Source organism: Echeneis naucrates, chromosome 11 (genome assembly GCF_900963305.1).
Source record: "Echeneis naucrates chromosome 11, fEcheNa1.1, whole genome shotgun sequence".
Classification (NCBI taxonomy): Eukaryota; Metazoa; Chordata; class Actinopteri; order Carangiformes; family Echeneidae; genus Echeneis; species Echeneis naucrates.
The window spans coordinates 15,468,874-15,485,729 of record NC_042521.1 but is presented as its reverse complement, the minus strand read 5'-3'; the positions used below and the strand labels follow the sequence as shown (position 1 = coordinate 15,485,729).

Sequence of the window (16,856 nt, the reverse complement as noted above, 5' to 3'; positions counted from 1 at the left end):
ATTTGTTTGAACAAGATCTCTGGGACCTTTAAACTACATCTGTGTTATGGAGAGCCAGTGTCACAAAATCATACACAATCTTTTATCTGTTCAAACTCTCAGGTGAGAATGTCTAACAGTCACTGCCTTATTTGTACACTCGGTTTTATGATACTAACCTTTGCAAAGCACCTTCAGTGTGTTGTCCTGCTTTCAAAGGAATGCAGGATCTGTTTGACTGTTGCCAAAGAGGTGGAAGCTCATTAAGCGAGTAGTGACTTATCAGCTTTTGTCAAGAATGCTACGCCGCTGATTGACTGCAGGCTCATTATTTTGCATCGAAGTTTTTTTGTACGGCATGTTGCTGTTTTTCGGATTACTTTTAGACATGTTCTACTCCACACTCTGGCTTTAGGTTCAATTCACTCTATACTATTACACACACCATGCTTAATATCTTGGAAAAGAATTTACAAAAATAGCAACAAAACTGGACAAGACTTTGTGGATGTTAGATGGGTTATCAGTTTAATACCCAAGACATCCAAAGCTTTCCACTTAAGAATAAAAATGGCCAACAGCAAATTACTTGGATAGTTTATTTTAGATGATATAAGTGATATCTGTCTTTATTTCTGGAGTAGGTTCATCAAATGTACGCTTACAAGCATATTTGTTTAATATACACAGTGCAAGTCCTGAAAATTTATTTTGTGGCCATAGTATTTTAGAAATGAATACCGATACATAATCATATCAACAAACAACATCGCTTTTAATAATTAGATCATTTCAGATTACAGACTTGTGAAAAAAGTATTATATACGTTCAGCTCCACAACATTACGGGACAAAAACATTAAATACATTTGATGCAGAAATTATATGAACTCTGTAAACAGCAATTCCTCATATTTGTTAGATTTCTGTCATTGAATCTGCCCACCAAGATCTTTGCTTTGTTCTCATGTTAAACTCATGATGCTGTTGTATCTCAGGAGACTGCTATGCTGTAAGCTGGAGCTGAACTCTCTTTGCCCAACTCTCCATTGCTACTGTCGGCCATCTGTGCTTTTTCCAGAACATGACCTTTATAAGAAGAGTTTTCCTTCCCAGTCAGAGGAGTTCTGGTCATCATGAAGCCATTTTCTCTCACGGAGCGTGGTTCTCCAACACAGCACTCTGTGAACCTCTTTCCACACAGATACAAGATCTCGCAGAGGGTGAGGAAGATACACACAAAGCTAGTGACCACCATGAAGACGGTAAATATTTTCTTCTCTGTGGGCCTGAGAAAGAAATGGTTAAAGACTGATTCTTTTAATTAAAGCAGCAATTTTTAGTAAGTCAGACACCAAGGTCACCCACTCAGATCTCAGGGTCAAAGATGCCCTTACCTGGCAATGTAGCAGTCGACAACATTTGGACACGGGTATTCAGTGCATTTCACCAATGGGGGGAAGAAGGTCGCCTCGTAAATGTAGAACAGCAAGAAGACAAATGTTGCATCCACTGCAATCTTGAACAGCAGGCTGAAGAAGTAGGTCCACCAGAGACCACCTCGTTTCTTCCCTGTGTTAGGATACAGAGGGACACAGTCTTCCCCGTGCTTCAACCGGTTTTTGCGCTCCCGATCTTTTCTGTAGGCCACATGGAGCGTCACGAGAAGTGACGGGCATGTGACAAAGATGAGCTGAAGAGCCCAGAGTCGGGTGTAAGAGATGGGGAAGTAATGGTCATAGCAAACATTGTGGCAACCGGGCTGACGGGTGTTGCAGTCAAAGTCCTTCTGCTCATCACCCCATACTTTCTCGCAAGCCACCAGAAAAACTAAAAGCCTGAAAATGAAAACAATAGCAAGCCAGATCCGACCAAACGCTGTTGAATACTTGTTCACCCCACTAAGGAGGCCCTCAAGGAAGGCCCAGTTCATTGTGTCGTCTTAAATATTAGGCTGGACCCCCACGAAGAAAAAAAAAAAGAAAAGAAAAAGCTAAAACTCCCCAGTAAATTTGGCACACACTCTGCTGAGTGCTCAAATACAAACGGCTCGGACTAACACTGAACTGAGCATATCAGGCACAAAGGCTCTTTAATATAGTACCGTACTTATTACCGCTGCCTTCTTGGCACAGGTTGAAGGGGAGGGAGGAATACTGAGCAAATCAAACAGACTCATTCTTCAGCTACAGTCACCAGCGGAACTGATGATAGCAAACACCTTGAACAACAGGCAAGGGAAAAAAAAAAAGAAAAAAAAAGGCGTTTTTCATCAGCGATTGTGCCATATTACCTCATGATGCAACCTTTTCTGCTACATGCTGAACCAAACAAAGCCAGGATGGTGCTTCCTTAGTGTGTCGTCTGAGCATGCTGTATATAAGCATGTAATAAGCCTTACTATCCAACATAACACTGTCTGTCATGCCAGCTCTCCAAAGAAAAGTAATTCAAGAGCAACTGGACTTGGTTCGATGTCGTTGAAGATGTTTCCCCAGTTCATGCCTTCTGACTAGGTAAGGGTAGTCTGACTGGCTGGTGATGACACTCAGATATATAGCCTCAGAGGGGTTGTTGTCCATGCTAATGAGTGTCAATGACTTCTGTAGAGAAATGAGACACTGACATTCAATAGTGTGGATAACGGCTCCTTTGAGGCTATATATCTGAGTTTCATGACCAGCCAGTCAGAAGGCACAAACTAGGTAGCCTCTTGGATGAGAAGCAAAATGTTTTCAAGGATATACAAGTCCAAGTCCAGTCACTCTTGACTCAATTCTCTTTGGACAACTATGACCTGGATCAATGAGAACCTTCACAGACACTGGGCCAGCTCTCTTTTTCTCACAGATTTCTGTCCAGCTTTGTGGCGACTGCTTTCTTAATGACAATTAAGATGGATAAAAAAAAAAAAAAAACATAATAAAATCCATCTTTGAGCTAGCTTCATCTACTCTATCTTTCTTTTTTTAACAAAATTCATATTCTTTACTTTTGGACAAAGCTGTGCTCCTTCAACCACGTTAGTAGCTGCATGTTTCCAGTTTTTTTTTTTTTTTAAAACACCATTCCTTGCATGTCAGATTGACTGCTACACAGAGGATAAATGTTCATCTCACTGTAAACTCACAGTGTGCCACAACAAAATAATTTTATTTGAACTTGAGGGATCAGTCTTTTTGGTCTTCCTAGTCCCTGCGGAAAGCCAAAAAAAGCTGGATGATTATATTAATCCTTCAAATCAGCGTTCTTTAATTGACACTGCTTTCACTCGTGCTTAGAAAAAGAGAGGGTCACCATTCATCAGACTGCACATAAAGAGACAGGGACACTTGAGTTGGGCGGTGCTGAGTCAAAGCAGACACTTTTACCGACATACTTTAGTTGAGCTGTCAAAATAAAAGGTTGAACTTTTTAGCTTCTGGGGGGAAAACAAAGAGTACCACTGCAGATGTCTAAATTAGATTAGCACATTGAGGTTATTTTTTAACTGTCTCAAACGATGCTTTTTACTGACGCGTCAGCGTTTTCACTCCAGGCTTGGTATTTTATAGTAATTACAGTACAACCGGAAATCGTTATCGCGATCGGCGCTGGCTTGACTGGTGTCGGGTGAGGGGGGGGGGGTCATAAATTGAGACTGAATCCCCACACTTGCATATTCTTATTTCCCCACCGCACAGCCGAAACACAACATGACCCTGCACCGTTCACCCACCGGTCGCTAGTTAACCGTCAGCCCCGGACCGAGGAGTTACTTTTTTTTCCCAACCGGGCCGGGTGGACCGATACTTCCTCCACAGTTTTCGCCACCGTCCCCCCTCTCCGTCCAGCCGGCTGCAGCGGTCTCTCCACAGCTACGGGGAGGTAAGAGAGCCGCTCCGCTCTGGGACAACCCGGCGCTAGCTGTCGGCTAACTTTGCTAGCTAGCGAGCTAACTCGTTAGCAGCTGGCTGAGTTCCAGCCCCCTCGACCTAATGCACAAAATGTCCACCCACCGCCATATTTAGATCTAACGGTTTTGTAGAGATGAGTCTGTCTAAAATACTGTTACACTGTCGATGAGACCTAGCTTCAAGTTTTAGTTAAGTTGATAAGCGAGACCAGGCAGACTGCACCGTCAAGCGGATTGCTCTTAATAGTTTTTTCCTGTCACTTTCAAAATAAAAGCGTACCGTGACTACACGGTTCATTCTGTTGGCACTCAAGTGCGACTAATGGAATCTTTAGTTTCTAATTAACTTTGTCAAAGGGTTGCACTGTAACCATATTAGTGAGAGAATCAAGTGGAAAGTATCTGTTGAAATATATATATGTATGTGTGTGTGTGTGTGTGTGTATATATGTATGTATATATATATATAGTGAGAGAGGTTGTCACTCTGTTGTGAGCTTTTACAGAATGAATGTTTCAATCTATAAGCTGATGAAATAATATGAATTTAAATTTTTACTTGTGTCCCAGTGAATATTAAAATGATATCTTCAATTTTATGATGACGAAGGAGTCAATGAATTTCAACACCTTTCTACTGTTTTAAGAAGCCTTTGTTATGACGCCAGGGACCTGCGCCTGTCACATTGTGCCATGGAGGTGAAATAGGCTTTTTTGTTTTTGTTTTTTTTTCCTCTGCCAAAACAAACCGTCCCGCCTGCTCACACAGCTTTGGGGCTTTTACTGTGAACATTTCATTGCGGTACTTCCGCTTTGTGCCGGCCTGGTGCTGGCGAGCTTAACAGGACGAGGATCGGCGGATGAGAGGCTGCTGCTCGGGGGAACCACGCAGAGTTGACGGTGTTAGCTTAGCCACTGTAGCATGCTCGCGAGTCCCCGAGCCGCTGCAGGTTTGCCAGCATGCTAACAGGGGCAGCTTAACCGCAGCACACTGCAGCGCTGCTGTGCCCCCCCCCCCCCTCCTCACCTCCTCACCTCCTCCTCCAGTGCAGGTCCGGCCGAGCTGAACTCCGCTGAGCCATGCGACAGTGGTGTGTCCCCGCTGCGACCCCACGCACCGAGCCACTCCCGGGGCGCCTGTCTGTGTCTCCCCCTCCGTCAGGTAAGAGTGCCCCGATGACGGGACAGGCTTTGCGCTGAAAATGATTGGAGATCAGTCTGACTTAGGCAACTTCAGCTCTGACGGCTCTGCCCCCTACACACAACACTACAAACAGGATGTTCGGAAAAAGAAATGTGCCAAGTTAACTCCGTTTTCTCAACTAAGACAGTGATTGTAGAGTTTTGGGGCTTGAAGCCTCCCACTTATCATTGTTCTTCTGCTGAGGGGGATATCAACTTTTTGCAGCCGCGGCTGTTGTTGCCCATAACTATGCACTTTTGGTAGATGGCTTTAACAAATCACCTATTCCAAAGTTAAGCATGAGTTTCCATACATAATTCATAGATTTCAATTCTGATGGGTCGTGGTAAATTGGTAGAATTTACCATAATAATGAGTTAAAAACAATATTTCCTCTCCTAATCTCCTAATTTTGTATATTTAAACAAGACTTTTAATGCTAAGCTCCTGACAGCCCTGCACAGAGCAGGCAGGTATAGAGAGTGAAGTGGTAGATGGATGTGACTGGGCTGAGGGGAGCTGAACTTAGGCTATGCATTCTATGGTGATCTTACTTTAAACCACCCTGGACAAATGGAGCAAGGTTAGTCCCAACGCTCTGTGCCAAGTGTTTTGAATGGGTGCCAAATTTTTGAATGACCCAAGGGTTCTTCAGAGGAGAATGCAGTCTGTCTCTTTTCCTAGGTTGAGTTTTGTAAACCAGCCTGGTGTCAGTGCAGAGGCATTTCATAATAACAGAACTAAAATAATTGAGTTATTTGCAGTTAAAGTGTCGGGTTCAAGATAAATGAGTCCGGACAAAGGAGAGTTAGCGTTTGAATTCAGCTTCGCATGTCTTTTTTTAGTTTTTTTTATTTGTTTTCATCTATTAATAATCCTCCTATTGTTTATCAGTTTGTCTGCAAGTTCTGAAAATGTCTGCAACATATTATCTAAATTTAAGGTCTATCAAAGGTGCTGAGTAGAGATAAATATAGCTGTATATGTCCTTGTAAGACTTAATGAAGTCTTGGGTTGCTGTTTATCTAGTGAGGCTTCAGCACAGCCACAGAGCCCTTTGGTGTATTAATAGAGCTACAGTTGGTTCATATTAATCACAAAATTAGTCTTGTGTTTCTTCCAAAAGCTAGTGTCAGGTTCACTTTGGCAGGATTGAGACACCTCATTGTGGTTGCAGATGCCAGAATGGAGTGCTGTGAAGTGGAGCCACGCTACACCATAGAACAGATCGACCTCCTGCAGCGCCTGCGTCTATCTGGCATGACCAAACCTCAGATCATACACGCTTTGGAGTCCCTGGAGAGGCTCGACCCAGACCACCGTCCGTCACACTGTGACTCTCACCCGGCCCCATCCAACAACACCCCCACCACAGCTGCCCCTGCCCCATCCTCATCGTCATCGTCATCCTCCTCCCTCTCTCTGGCGTCTGCTACCACGCAGACCTCAGGCCTGGACGGTGCTGCACTGTCCCCCAGCCACAGCTACGAGGCCTCACCTCCGCCACTGTACCCTCCCAGCGTGGCAGTTCAGAGGTCATTCAGTTACGACATGATGGGAGAGGAGGAGTGGGACCTGGAGGAGAAGGTGGAAGAGTACATGAGGTGAGAAAGGAAAGAGGCAGAAGCTGGTGCTAATTGATATTTGAGAGCCAGAGGAGAATTAGTGCTGGGTTAGGATGAGTTGAAAAGAAAGACCAGAAGAATAGTAGAGACAAAGAGAGACTATTATAACATCAGATAATGACAGCTTCTGTCCCCAGTGGTACAGAGTTGTCCTCCAGAATTTTAGTGAAGTTAATTCAGGTCAGGTGTTTAGGGATGGCTGAAAAAAGAGAAGCATCAGTGAATAAGGTTAGTCAGAGCAAAGGCTTGGGCTTTAACCACAGTGTAAATGGTTCATATGCCATTATGGGCTTTTGTTGCTTTTACAGGAGAGACAGCAACCTGGTGAAAGAAGAGATCAAAACTTTCCTCAATAATCGCAGGATCTCTCAAGCAATCGTTGGCCAAGTGACAGGTACTCTGCTCTTCAAAAAAGCATGTTAAACTGCCCCAGTATCAGATGTCACGTGCTTACAGTGCAAAAACGCAGATTTCATACTTCATACTAAAATTTACAGCCTCTTACTCCAGCTCACCGAATAGCAATATGAAAAAACAAGCATGAATACATCACAGACATGACAGGCCAATACACGCGTTTGCAGTTCATTTGAAAGTGTTAACTACAGTAATGTATAAAGATGGTACAGTCTCCTACCTCTTTGAACGTAATGAAATGGAAGGGAAAGTCACTGGTTGAATAAAGCCCTTTTGTCTGTGTGTGCAGGAGTAAAAGGGAAAAAGTTGACTATGCTTTTATTAACAAAACAGTATAGATTAATGTTGATGCAACTAACATTTTTTCCATTACTCATTAATCTGCTGATTCGTTTTAATTTGCATTTTTACAATTAATTGATTAATTTTTTGGCCTCTAAATGTCACAGACGAGTGAAAAAAGCTAATTACAATTTCCTGTTGCCTAAAGTTGCGTCTGAAAATATTTGTCTTTCAGGTTTTCATTGAACCATTCTTTGAAACTTGGATAAAACTATGAATTGGTCATGAATATAACAAATAATTGGTCAAAATGGTGGATTACTTTTCTGCCAATCAACAAATTGCAGTTATCCACTAATTTTAAGTGGATAACTGCAAACTTGGTCCCAGAAATCACCATCCACAAGACTATACTGGCTGTGGTACTCGTTTTGTCTGAGTTGGTGCTGCTTCACTTAAATCCTAATGAATATTTAATAGTTGAAGAAATTTTTTTGCTGTATAATCATTCACTGTTTTCATTTTGACATTTGGGTTACAACTTGTAGCTTTTATGCAATGATGGTGAACATTTGACATTATGCCTTTGTGTCATAGATTTTCAAAACTTAACAATTAACAGTAAATAATCTTATGATGAAAAAATGAATAGCTTCAACATGCTATTTAACATAAATTCTCATAAAGCAAGGCTGTACCTTGGCTGGGTACAGCCTATCTGCCTTTCAGGCAAAACCTGTTCTTGTACTTGGTCAAAGAAGAAGAGTAATAATAGATGTAAGTAGTTGGCAGGTTGGTGCTGGTAATGAACCAAGAAAGAGAGAGAGGTCATTTAGCATCAAATCCGAAGTCCTTAATTTCAGTAGTGACATTTGTTTGGCTTCATTTTCTTAACAGTAGCATCCCCCTGCAGGCTCATGGCAGATCTTAGTAGCACAGAATCTGTGGCTCCGCCATGAAATAAATCAATAATTTTAATTTGTTGAGATAACATGTCCTTCCGCTTCATGCATGCAGGCATCAGCCAGAGCTACATCTCTCAGTGGCTGCTGCAGCAAGGTCTGGAGATGAGTGACTCCAAACGCAGAGCGTTCTACCGTTGGTACCTGCTGGAGAGGAATAATCCAGGTGAGATGATGCAGAGTGAGGAATGTGGAACAGGGTGTTTATAGAGCAAGATAAGGAGAAGAGAGATCAGATTAAAAAGATGATGGATGTTTGGCACAGGAATTCTAATGATGAATGTTGATCAAGGTTGAATGTCAAATTAATGATAAGAGATAAGATCCTGTAGGAAGGAAGGCGTGTATTAAAATAATACTACTTCTTGTGTTTCATGAATGTGAACCGCTGCCTGCTAACCTTCCCCTTCCATCTATACCCCACCCCCCTGCTCTTGCATGGTAAACCCACACACCTCTGATTCCTTGCGCTAACTCCATCCTGGTCTTCGAGGGCTGTGAGGTCAAGGAAGGACAAAAAAACAAATCTATAATTTCAGAGCAACAATAAAGGTAGTCCTGTCACTTGAGATGCCAATCAATAATATTAAGGCTTCTGGTTTGGTAATGAAACTTTAGTGGTTGAATGCGGTTGTCTGTACAGGCTAGTATAACAGATTGGGTTGGTGGTGACCTCCACGTGTCCGAGAATAAATGGGCTTTATATACCTATATAAAATCTTAAATGTTTTAAACTATTCGCCACAAAATATGCTCACTGTTTTTATTAGGGTGTGCATTCACGATAACTTATTTCAGAAACTGACAATTTTACTGATGAGTTCTGTAAAATGAACAAAGCCACTGATTGACCATCTACTGCCCCTGCTGTCTCCCTTCATTTTGATCCTTTATTTTTTTTTTTTATCCTCCCTGCGCCACCCAAGCTCTTCCTTAGCTCCTCTGTAGTTCTCAGCCCTGATGCTGGAGGTACTCTGGTGCTGGTTTTCATTCCTACATGGCTAACAAGCAGGCTATTAACAATGATACTAACATTAACGTTTCTGTTTCAAAGCCAAAGCGGTCATAGTGCTTTGCTTCTGACAAAGACTCCCTTTGACTTTCCCCACCATGAAACCCAAATGCAACAGTCAAAATTTTTATTGGCAGAAAGCACCAAAATATATTTAGAAATTTTTTAAGACTGAAAATCACTACACAGGTCTACAGAAGTGTGTCGGTAAACTTAGTTTACCCTCAGTCTCCAATGACACCAGCTGAACCTGTCACCAATCTAATCCATGGCTGTAGCCTGCCTGACCATTGGTTTTGTCCTGACTAAAGGGCTGAGGTGGAGTGAAAGCCAGCACAGCGTGAGTTCCATCCCCAGGGCGAGGGGAGGGGACAAAGACGGGACGGTAGCAGGGGCAAGTGGCAGCCTCCCCAACCCCAACACCAACCTCAACCCCAACCCTGTGTGGAGCAGGCAGAGGGAGTTGCTGATGCACTTGCTGCCGTGGTACACTGCTGCTGCCGCAGCCGCCCAAGCCCAGCCAGGTAACTGGTCCCCCCAATGCCCTGGCTCCAGCAGCTTACAACAGGGTATGCCTGCACATGAGCTGATTTGCATGGCCTTAAAACCAGAGCTACTTGGAGACTGAAATGCCTCTTACAATGATAAATTGCTTTTCCTTTTTCAGCAGTGATCAACTCCTCCTAATACTAAAAATTAAGCAGCAAGTGTAAATCATTCTTTAATACCAGCATGATAAATTAGACTAGTGGCACAATACCACAAATATAGTACAGTGCAAATAATGAACTGTACCAAACTGAATTGTACACATTTATACATTTGTCCACTTTGATTGGATTGATGTTTCTTTGCAACAGGTTGACACATTATAAGTTTTTGCTAAATGATATATTTCATATTTTAACTATGTAACCAGATCTAATTAATGACTAGTTTGGAAAGGGCCAAGAACGCAGGACTTCACATATAGTGATGGATATAAAAAGAGAGAACTCAATCCAAACCACAGCTTATTTCCTGGGACAAACTACAACTGTCATGCGTCGCCTTCAATGACGATGGACATATTCCCCGGCTCCACTTTCTTATACATGGCTTTATTTTAGCTGAATATTTGACGAACGTAAATTTTTCATAGATCTATTTTTCTTTCTCAGTTTATTAGCACCATCCTCACCACCGTGAAGGTCATTAACAGATAGATTGAGAATCAATTATTGAATTATTAAGTGAGACAAACTTTTAGTTTCATCATAAATGTGATAATGTGTATGTTTCTTTTTAAACGTGTTGCCTGTGCTCCTCTCTTCAGGGGCCACCTTATCAATGCGGTCCTTGGTGAAGGAGGAACCTGATTGGAGGACGGGGATCATGTCTGGCGACAGAGCAGGGCTGGTGGGTGGACCGCTGAGGTTGCGCAGAGGAAGCAGATTCACGTGGAGGAAGGAGTGCCAATCAATCATGGAGAGGTGAGTGAGTCTATTTTAAAACCAGATCAAAATGAAGCACGTTAGAGAACCTGGTTAAATCCTGTTTTTGTTTTTGATGGAAAAAAATCAGCGACCCCTATATTTGCATAAAAAAATCACCACTCAGAGAGAGTTAGGAGACAACAAAATGTATTTTATTCAGTTATTTTTTTCCAGTACGTTCTGCTTTATTTACAGCTGTAGTGAGAGGGAGTTGCAAAGGGCCACAGGAAAAGCAGCTAAACCCCTACAATTGAGAACATGAGCCAGTGAGTGTTTGACATTTCGAGATCAAAATGCCATAGCAAAAAGAGATTGGTTGTTTACATTTTAGTGTTTGACTGGCAGTAAAAAGCAAACATCAACTCCTTTTTCTGGATTTGAGTTGTGTGTTTGCACTCAACTATGAAAAGCCAATTGAGTTCAACCCAGCTTTAAATGTTGAATTGAGTCTGAACTTGAACATGTGAGTTCTCTTGTATAACAGGAATGCAGCTTTCCTTGATGTAAGAGTCAGTATTAATAAGTTTCTTTCGTGTCTGTTGTGACCTCCTACCTTCAGTGTGGTAAAGAAGCAATCGCTTCATGATGCAGTTTTTTTTTTTTTTATATTAGCTGTATTATGTCCCTTGTCTCTTTCCCAGACGGTCCTTTCAGACAGATGCTGAGAAAGAGGAGCAGGCATCCCTCCACCCGATGCTTGCAATTGATTTCTCTGTGTGGTTGCTGTAAGTGTAGGGCTGCAGACTGGCCGCTCACGGTAATAAGACCACACAGGGCCTCAGACAATACTCACCAGCAGTGCCCTCAGATTACGCAATTCCACTGCAGTGCTGATCCTTATGAGCTAGTTTAGACCCAAGGACGATAAAGTAGAGGTGAAGATAATGTGGAGTGTGTGTTTGTGTGTAAGGCAGAGTGAAAAGGATAGGGCTACTCAGAGGGGTAAGAGGATAAGAGGGCTGGAGGAAATTGATCCCTGTGTGTTTTGTAATGTCAGATAATGATTCCCTTTCAGCCGTGAAGGGATTTAAAGCAGGTAGACATGAGCAAGGGAATAAAGGTGGATGCAAAGATTTCTTTTTTTATCTGAAAATTTTCATATTTATGAGACCAAGAAAAGATTTCAGGATGTGAAGCTTTAATTGTGTTTCATAATATATTCCTTTCAGTGGGGCTCTTTCCTCATGCTCCTCCACTGTATAAATATTGTCCTTTCACTCCACTGGTTCAATACAAAGACAAAAAGTTGATGAGGTGTAAAATGAGGGCGTAACTACGCTGCTCAGACTGGTGCCATCTTCTAATAAATGTGGAGTCTGTGATGTAATGTGATTTTTTTTTTTTTTTTTTTTTTTTTTTTTTTAATAAACGCTTTCCAATATTTTGGCTGTTTTTGTCTCCCCCAGTTTCTTCATGGAGAACCAGTATCCAGATGAAGCAAAGCGAGAGGAGATTGCCAGTGCCTGTAACTCTGTCATCCAGAAACCAGGTACTGAGGCGCATTTTGACTATCGCAGCCTGTTCCTGTCACAACTGACCTGGGCTCTCCCCACTTTGAATAAAAATCGCATACTGCATACTTGAGTCATAATATAATTAATGGAAGACTTTAAATGGTGTCTTTGTTCTTTTCCGTATCTTTGCTTTATTGCTATTGGGATAAATGAGTGTATTTTCTTTTGTCTTGTTACTCAGGTTGTAAGCTGTCTGAGTTTGAGCGTGTCACAGCGTTGAAAGTGTACAACTGGTTTGCCAACCGCCGGAAGGAGATGAAGAGAAGAGCGAATATTGGTGAGGATCTGATAACTTAGTCTATGGCAACCGTTGTTTTAAAAATCTCCAACCAGATGTTATCTTACTCTGAAACATTCTTGTAACTTGGGAATGTGCCAGTGTTAACAAGAAACAGATTGTATTCTATCAGTTGTACTAAAGTGATTAGTTGCATCTACAAAGAAGGAAAGTTAACATGCAGGCTACAACAGCTGCTAGCAAGGGCAATTATCAACTATCAATAATACTTATATTTATGCATGCTGTTCTCACCACTGCCAAATGAGACTAATAAGACTCACCCATGGAGCTACTGGATGTGATTACAACATTGTTTTTAAACTAAAACAAGTACAAAAACTAATTTGGATTTGAGATGAAAATGTAACAGAATAGATGTGCTTTTTCAAAGTGATTAATGCAAAGAGCCATTGGCCATGTTTGCTTCTATCTCAACAGTTCCCATGTTCCATTTAAACTGAACTTTACTTATACTTGTGTACCTGTATCTCCACTTTGTTGAACACAACTAGAGGCTGCCATTTTGGAAAGCCATGGAATTGAGGTGCCAAGTCCAAGCTGCCACTCAAATGGTGAGGAGGGAGAGATGCAAGAGTTTGCAGATCAGGTGAATCATCGATTCTCTGAGCAAGTAAGTCGGCATGGAGCCAATTCCACAAGTCCCAAAGAAGAAGCGGGAGTATTAAGATTCATAGGTCCTGATCACATCTCTTAAAAACTGTTAATTCAAACAATGTTTGACACCAAATCTGGACTGTGTGTATTACATCTAATTCATTTGCTTTTGGGTTAACATTCACGTTTTGCACACAGAAGAAATTTGCACGACTTGGCCACACCCTGTTGCAATCACCTCACTGAAAATAACAGTGAGTCAGCATCTAGTGCCAATGCTGCTGAATGAAAAATCATTTTTGTTGTTGCTACAGCGTTTTGTGACACTATTGGATGTTTTTGTTTAGGCATTTCCAACAAGTTCAATACTGCTGTATTCCATTCAGGTGTAGTAGCCATAATAAACGTTGAGAGTTGCTGTTGAGGGTGTGCTTAAAATTGCCTCCCAGTGTTATAGGTCGAATTAATGGCACCACTGCACACGTTATGACCATCTACCACTGACTTGAGCAATTGCCAGAGGTCACAATGGCAACGACAGAAACTTGAGCCAGATGTTGGCTGGTCACAGCAGGCAGGAGGCCATAAACACCATCCTTAAATCTTCCCTAGCCACTTTGCTAACCTTACAGGCTGACCAATCTGAAATCTGCAAGTAGAAACGTTGATACTGTTTGGAGCCTTTTGAGACCTTAAATAATTCAAACTCAGCCACGGACAAAAAGGAGGCATTAGATACAAACATGATGGCCATATTCAAATTTTCTCATATATCTGCTATATATGTGCCCACAGGAAGACACATCTTCCCAAAGGATTGTTGACCAACAAGACCCCTCCTCATTGGCTACTACAGAGGTGGCAGCCCTGCCAAGCCCCACTCCTCAGGCCCTGGAACAGAAAGAAGAGGATTCAAAAAGGGAGACTGTGGATGAGGAGTGACCAAAGCCAGTGTAGTTTGGATCATTGTGTTTGGTTTTATAAAATCAGATGAAATAGGAGTACAGTAAGTGACGACTCCTCCATCCATGTAGGTCCCTTGGGCCTTTAACACCCAAAAATCAAAGGGAGAAGGGTGCTGAAGCTCGCTGAGGTGCCTCTGATGGTAAGGAGGCCACTGTATTTATCAACAGTAATCTTGCTTATATTAACGGCAATATACAGTATATAAATATATACATATATATATCTATATCTCAATATATAGAGCATTCCAAGATGGTATTAAAAAGCCTAAATTCCTTAGAGGAGAGTTATGTAAATGATACCTCGCCCATGTTAAGCTAAGCCTTTTTTGTTGTCTTTGCTACATGCTTTCTTTTAGCTTTTTCAGAGCAGTTGTTTGTTGGACTGGTGAAATGAACGTGCTGAGCCTGCAGGTCAGGTTGTGCTTGGTGGGGATGAAGTGTAATATCAAAGATCTAGTTTGTGGTAACAAGACTTCCCTCTGCTTGCTTGAAAGTCTTTGAACCCATCTGGTTCATGAGACTCGACCTCAGTCAATCAATGGATTGAGTGAAGAAGTTGATGCATCAATGAGTGCTGTCACTATCAAACCCGTGAAGCCCTGAGGGACAACTGGAATCTCAGGTAATCCCAAAAATGGTGGATAAAGGCATTGAAGAAATGTACTAGGTTTCTTTGTGTCTTAACCTTTGTTCTCGTCATAACTGTATTTAACCAAAACAGGATGTGTTATTTATACCTTTTTTATATTAGCAAAACAAGCCTAGGACAATATCTATCCTAATGTCTCTTTGTCATCTTCTTTGTTATACTGAATGCTGCTCTTTGGTCGTTTTTGTAGTTTGCCTTCATTTCAAAATCTGTCTCAAACCTCAACTCAGCCAGTGAAGCTAGACTAATTAGATAAGTCTACTCAGATTTTTTTCCCCTTTATTTTTAAATGTTTGAAAAAAACGCTAAAAACAAATGTGATTTAAAAAAAAAAGTTGGCCTACATGCTAAAAGCACCTTCTCACTATTGGAATAAGATAAAGCTTAAGCTCTTGTGAGTTGTTTCGACTGCAAAGGTGCACTTCAAAGCGGATCTCTTTATAATTGAAAAAGGGGAACGGCAGACTCTTACCTAGTCATGTACATAACCCAAAAATATACATGTCTATGGGTGCTTTCCGTCAAATTACATTAGCAGTGTCTAGAAACTTATTTGTCAGACTTGAAATAAGAAGAGCTGATTTAAACCGTATATTATGTAGTCCCTTATATTGACTGGCCCAAGGCCACCAGAGTCTCTCCCTCTAATGTTCATGAAATGGACAAAGACGCTTGTTCTCAAATGGCCCCTGAAACAGGGCACTACCATGTTACCTCCTATTGCCAAAGCTATGCCAAGATAGAGATGAGCTACAGAAACCTGTCCTTAGGAGCAGGATATGACAGTCACAACTCTAGAGATCTACAGTATGTAATAGATGTTTATTTGCGCAGTACAACACTAGCCAACTCTAGCTTACCTCAGAATAACTGTGTCATGAATGTGTTACAAGCTGACTGTCGTGAAACCCTGACAGCACAGCAGCCATTATTGTGACTGTTTATGATATGGACAGTGTTATGTAGCATTTATGACGGCGGCATTTGCCCTGTGTTGTTAATGTATTCTCACCTCAGATAGTTCGCACGTCCATCTTTGGGCGAGCGAACACCCCAAAGCTGTGCACCATTTCTGACAAATATGCTCCTCTCTATCTGCTTTTATCTGACAATGACAAAACAATAATAAAAGTATAAACAATCAGCGTGAGACATCTTGGTTTCTTGTGGGTGATTTCAGGAATGTTGAGCTGGTCGAATGCAATTCCAGAATTTTACATTGTCGCAGATTCCAGGTAGAACTGTTATCAGTGTAATATATAATTCCTTTATAATTGAATGCTTGACCAAATTACTTAATAAAAGGATTTTTGCAGTGAAAGCTCTGCTGTTCTTGAATGAATTCAGTGCTGATCTCGAAGTGTCAGTGTTGTGTGACTGTATTTGGTGAAGCTGAAGGACGAGGTGAACATTACTGTGACTTTTGTATGGTTGTATCTGAGCAGGAACTGATACTGTCAGCAGAACTCATGACCATTTCAGGGAACAGTGAAATTGATTAATAGCAGAGTTGTAGTTGTATGTAGCATCAAAGTTGAACTAATTTTCACTGGTAACAATTGTCCGTGTTGCCATTCATAAATTACCGTATTTTGAACAAAAAAAATTGACTGCACTTGATAATGACTCAAGTGTAGTGGCCATTTTCTGTACACAAGGGGGCAGCACTGTCCATCTAAAAACCAAAAATGTTTTTTTTTTGCTATGGCAAGAATAAAATGTGTTCAGTCATTTTGGTGACAATGAGCCTGTCAGTCTTTTTCGCTGAGATATGGTGAACTGAGCAGGAGACAGCATTAAATGGCCGGAGTTACAAAATGACAAGGAAGTACAGAAAACTGGAATGCCATTAAACAGAGCAGTTTTCTAGAAAGTAGTCGGCCATTGACTGCAGCCTATATTTAAAATATATTCACTTTTTCATTTACTTCCTGTCGTTACCTTCAGATTTTCTTAAAGGGTTGTTCCACAGGTCTTTGTCAGACACTCAGTGGCTTTGG

The 16,856-nt window shown here is 41.5% G+C and overlaps 2 protein-coding genes across 4 annotated transcripts; one reads left to right on the top strand and one right to left on the bottom strand.

Annotated features, from left to right (window-relative positions):
* Positions 1-675: 675 nt before the first annotated feature.
* On the bottom strand, positions 676-2,148 carry LOC115050798 (gap junction beta-3 protein-like). 2 transcript variants are annotated; one of them, XM_029513868.1, is made up of 3 exons: positions 1,377-2,148; positions 1,154-1,268; positions 676-1,087 (listed from the first exon to the last, which is right to left on the bottom strand). In XM_029513868.1, exons 1-3 carry the CDS (start codon positions 1,910-1,912, stop codon positions 974-976), a joined length of 765 nt encoding a protein of 254 aa, XP_029369728.1. In that variant the 5' UTR covers positions 1,913-2,148; the 3' UTR covers positions 676-973. The 2 variants fall into 2 exon arrangements, with proteins under 2 accessions (XP_029369728.1, XP_029369727.1); XM_029513867.1 differs by having other exon boundaries at positions 676-1,268.
* Positions 2,149-3,587: 1,439 nt separating this feature from the next.
* Positions 3,588-16,143, top strand: LOC115050797 (homeobox-containing protein 1). 2 transcript variants are annotated; one of them, XM_029513865.1, is made up of 11 exons: positions 3,588-3,846; positions 4,922-5,036; positions 6,235-6,661; positions 6,991-7,076; positions 8,399-8,509; positions 9,667-9,879; positions 10,671-10,827; positions 12,237-12,319; positions 12,526-12,621; positions 13,137-13,255; positions 14,035-16,142. In XM_029513865.1, the coding sequence occupies exons 2-11, from the start codon at positions 4,955-4,957 to the stop codon at positions 14,179-14,181; spliced, it is 1,521 nt and encodes a 506-aa protein (XP_029369725.1). In that variant the 5' UTR covers positions 3,588-3,846; positions 4,922-4,954; the 3' UTR covers positions 14,182-16,142. The 2 variants fall into 2 exon arrangements, with proteins under 2 accessions (XP_029369725.1, XP_029369726.1); XM_029513866.1 differs by lacking the exon at positions 9,667-9,879 and having other exon boundaries at positions 14,035-16,143.
* The last annotated feature ends 713 nt before the right edge of the window (positions 16,144-16,856 follow it).

Bases quoted from the DNA above. Each gene is read 5' to 3' on its own strand.
- LOC115050798 (XM_029513867.1), bottom strand. From the start codon at position 1,912: ATGAACTGGGCCTTCCTTGAGGGCCTCCTTAGTGGGGTGAACAAGTAT. The intron at 1,269-1,376 runs GTAAGGGCATCT...TTTCTTTCTCAG, and splicing joins GTCGACTGCTACATTGCCAG to GCCCACAGAGAAGAAAATAT.
- LOC115050797 (XM_029513865.1), top strand. From the start codon at position 4,955: ATGCGACAGTGGTGTGTCCCCGCTGCGACCCCACGCACCGAGCCACTC. The intron at 5,037-6,234 runs GTAAGAGTGCCC...TTGTGGTTGCAG, and splicing joins TGTGTCTCCCCCTCCGTCAG to ATGCCAGAATGGAGTGCTGT. The intron at 9,880-10,670 runs GTAACTGGTCCC...TCCTCTCTTCAG, and splicing joins AGCCGCCCAAGCCCAGCCAG to GGGCCACCTTATCAATGCGG.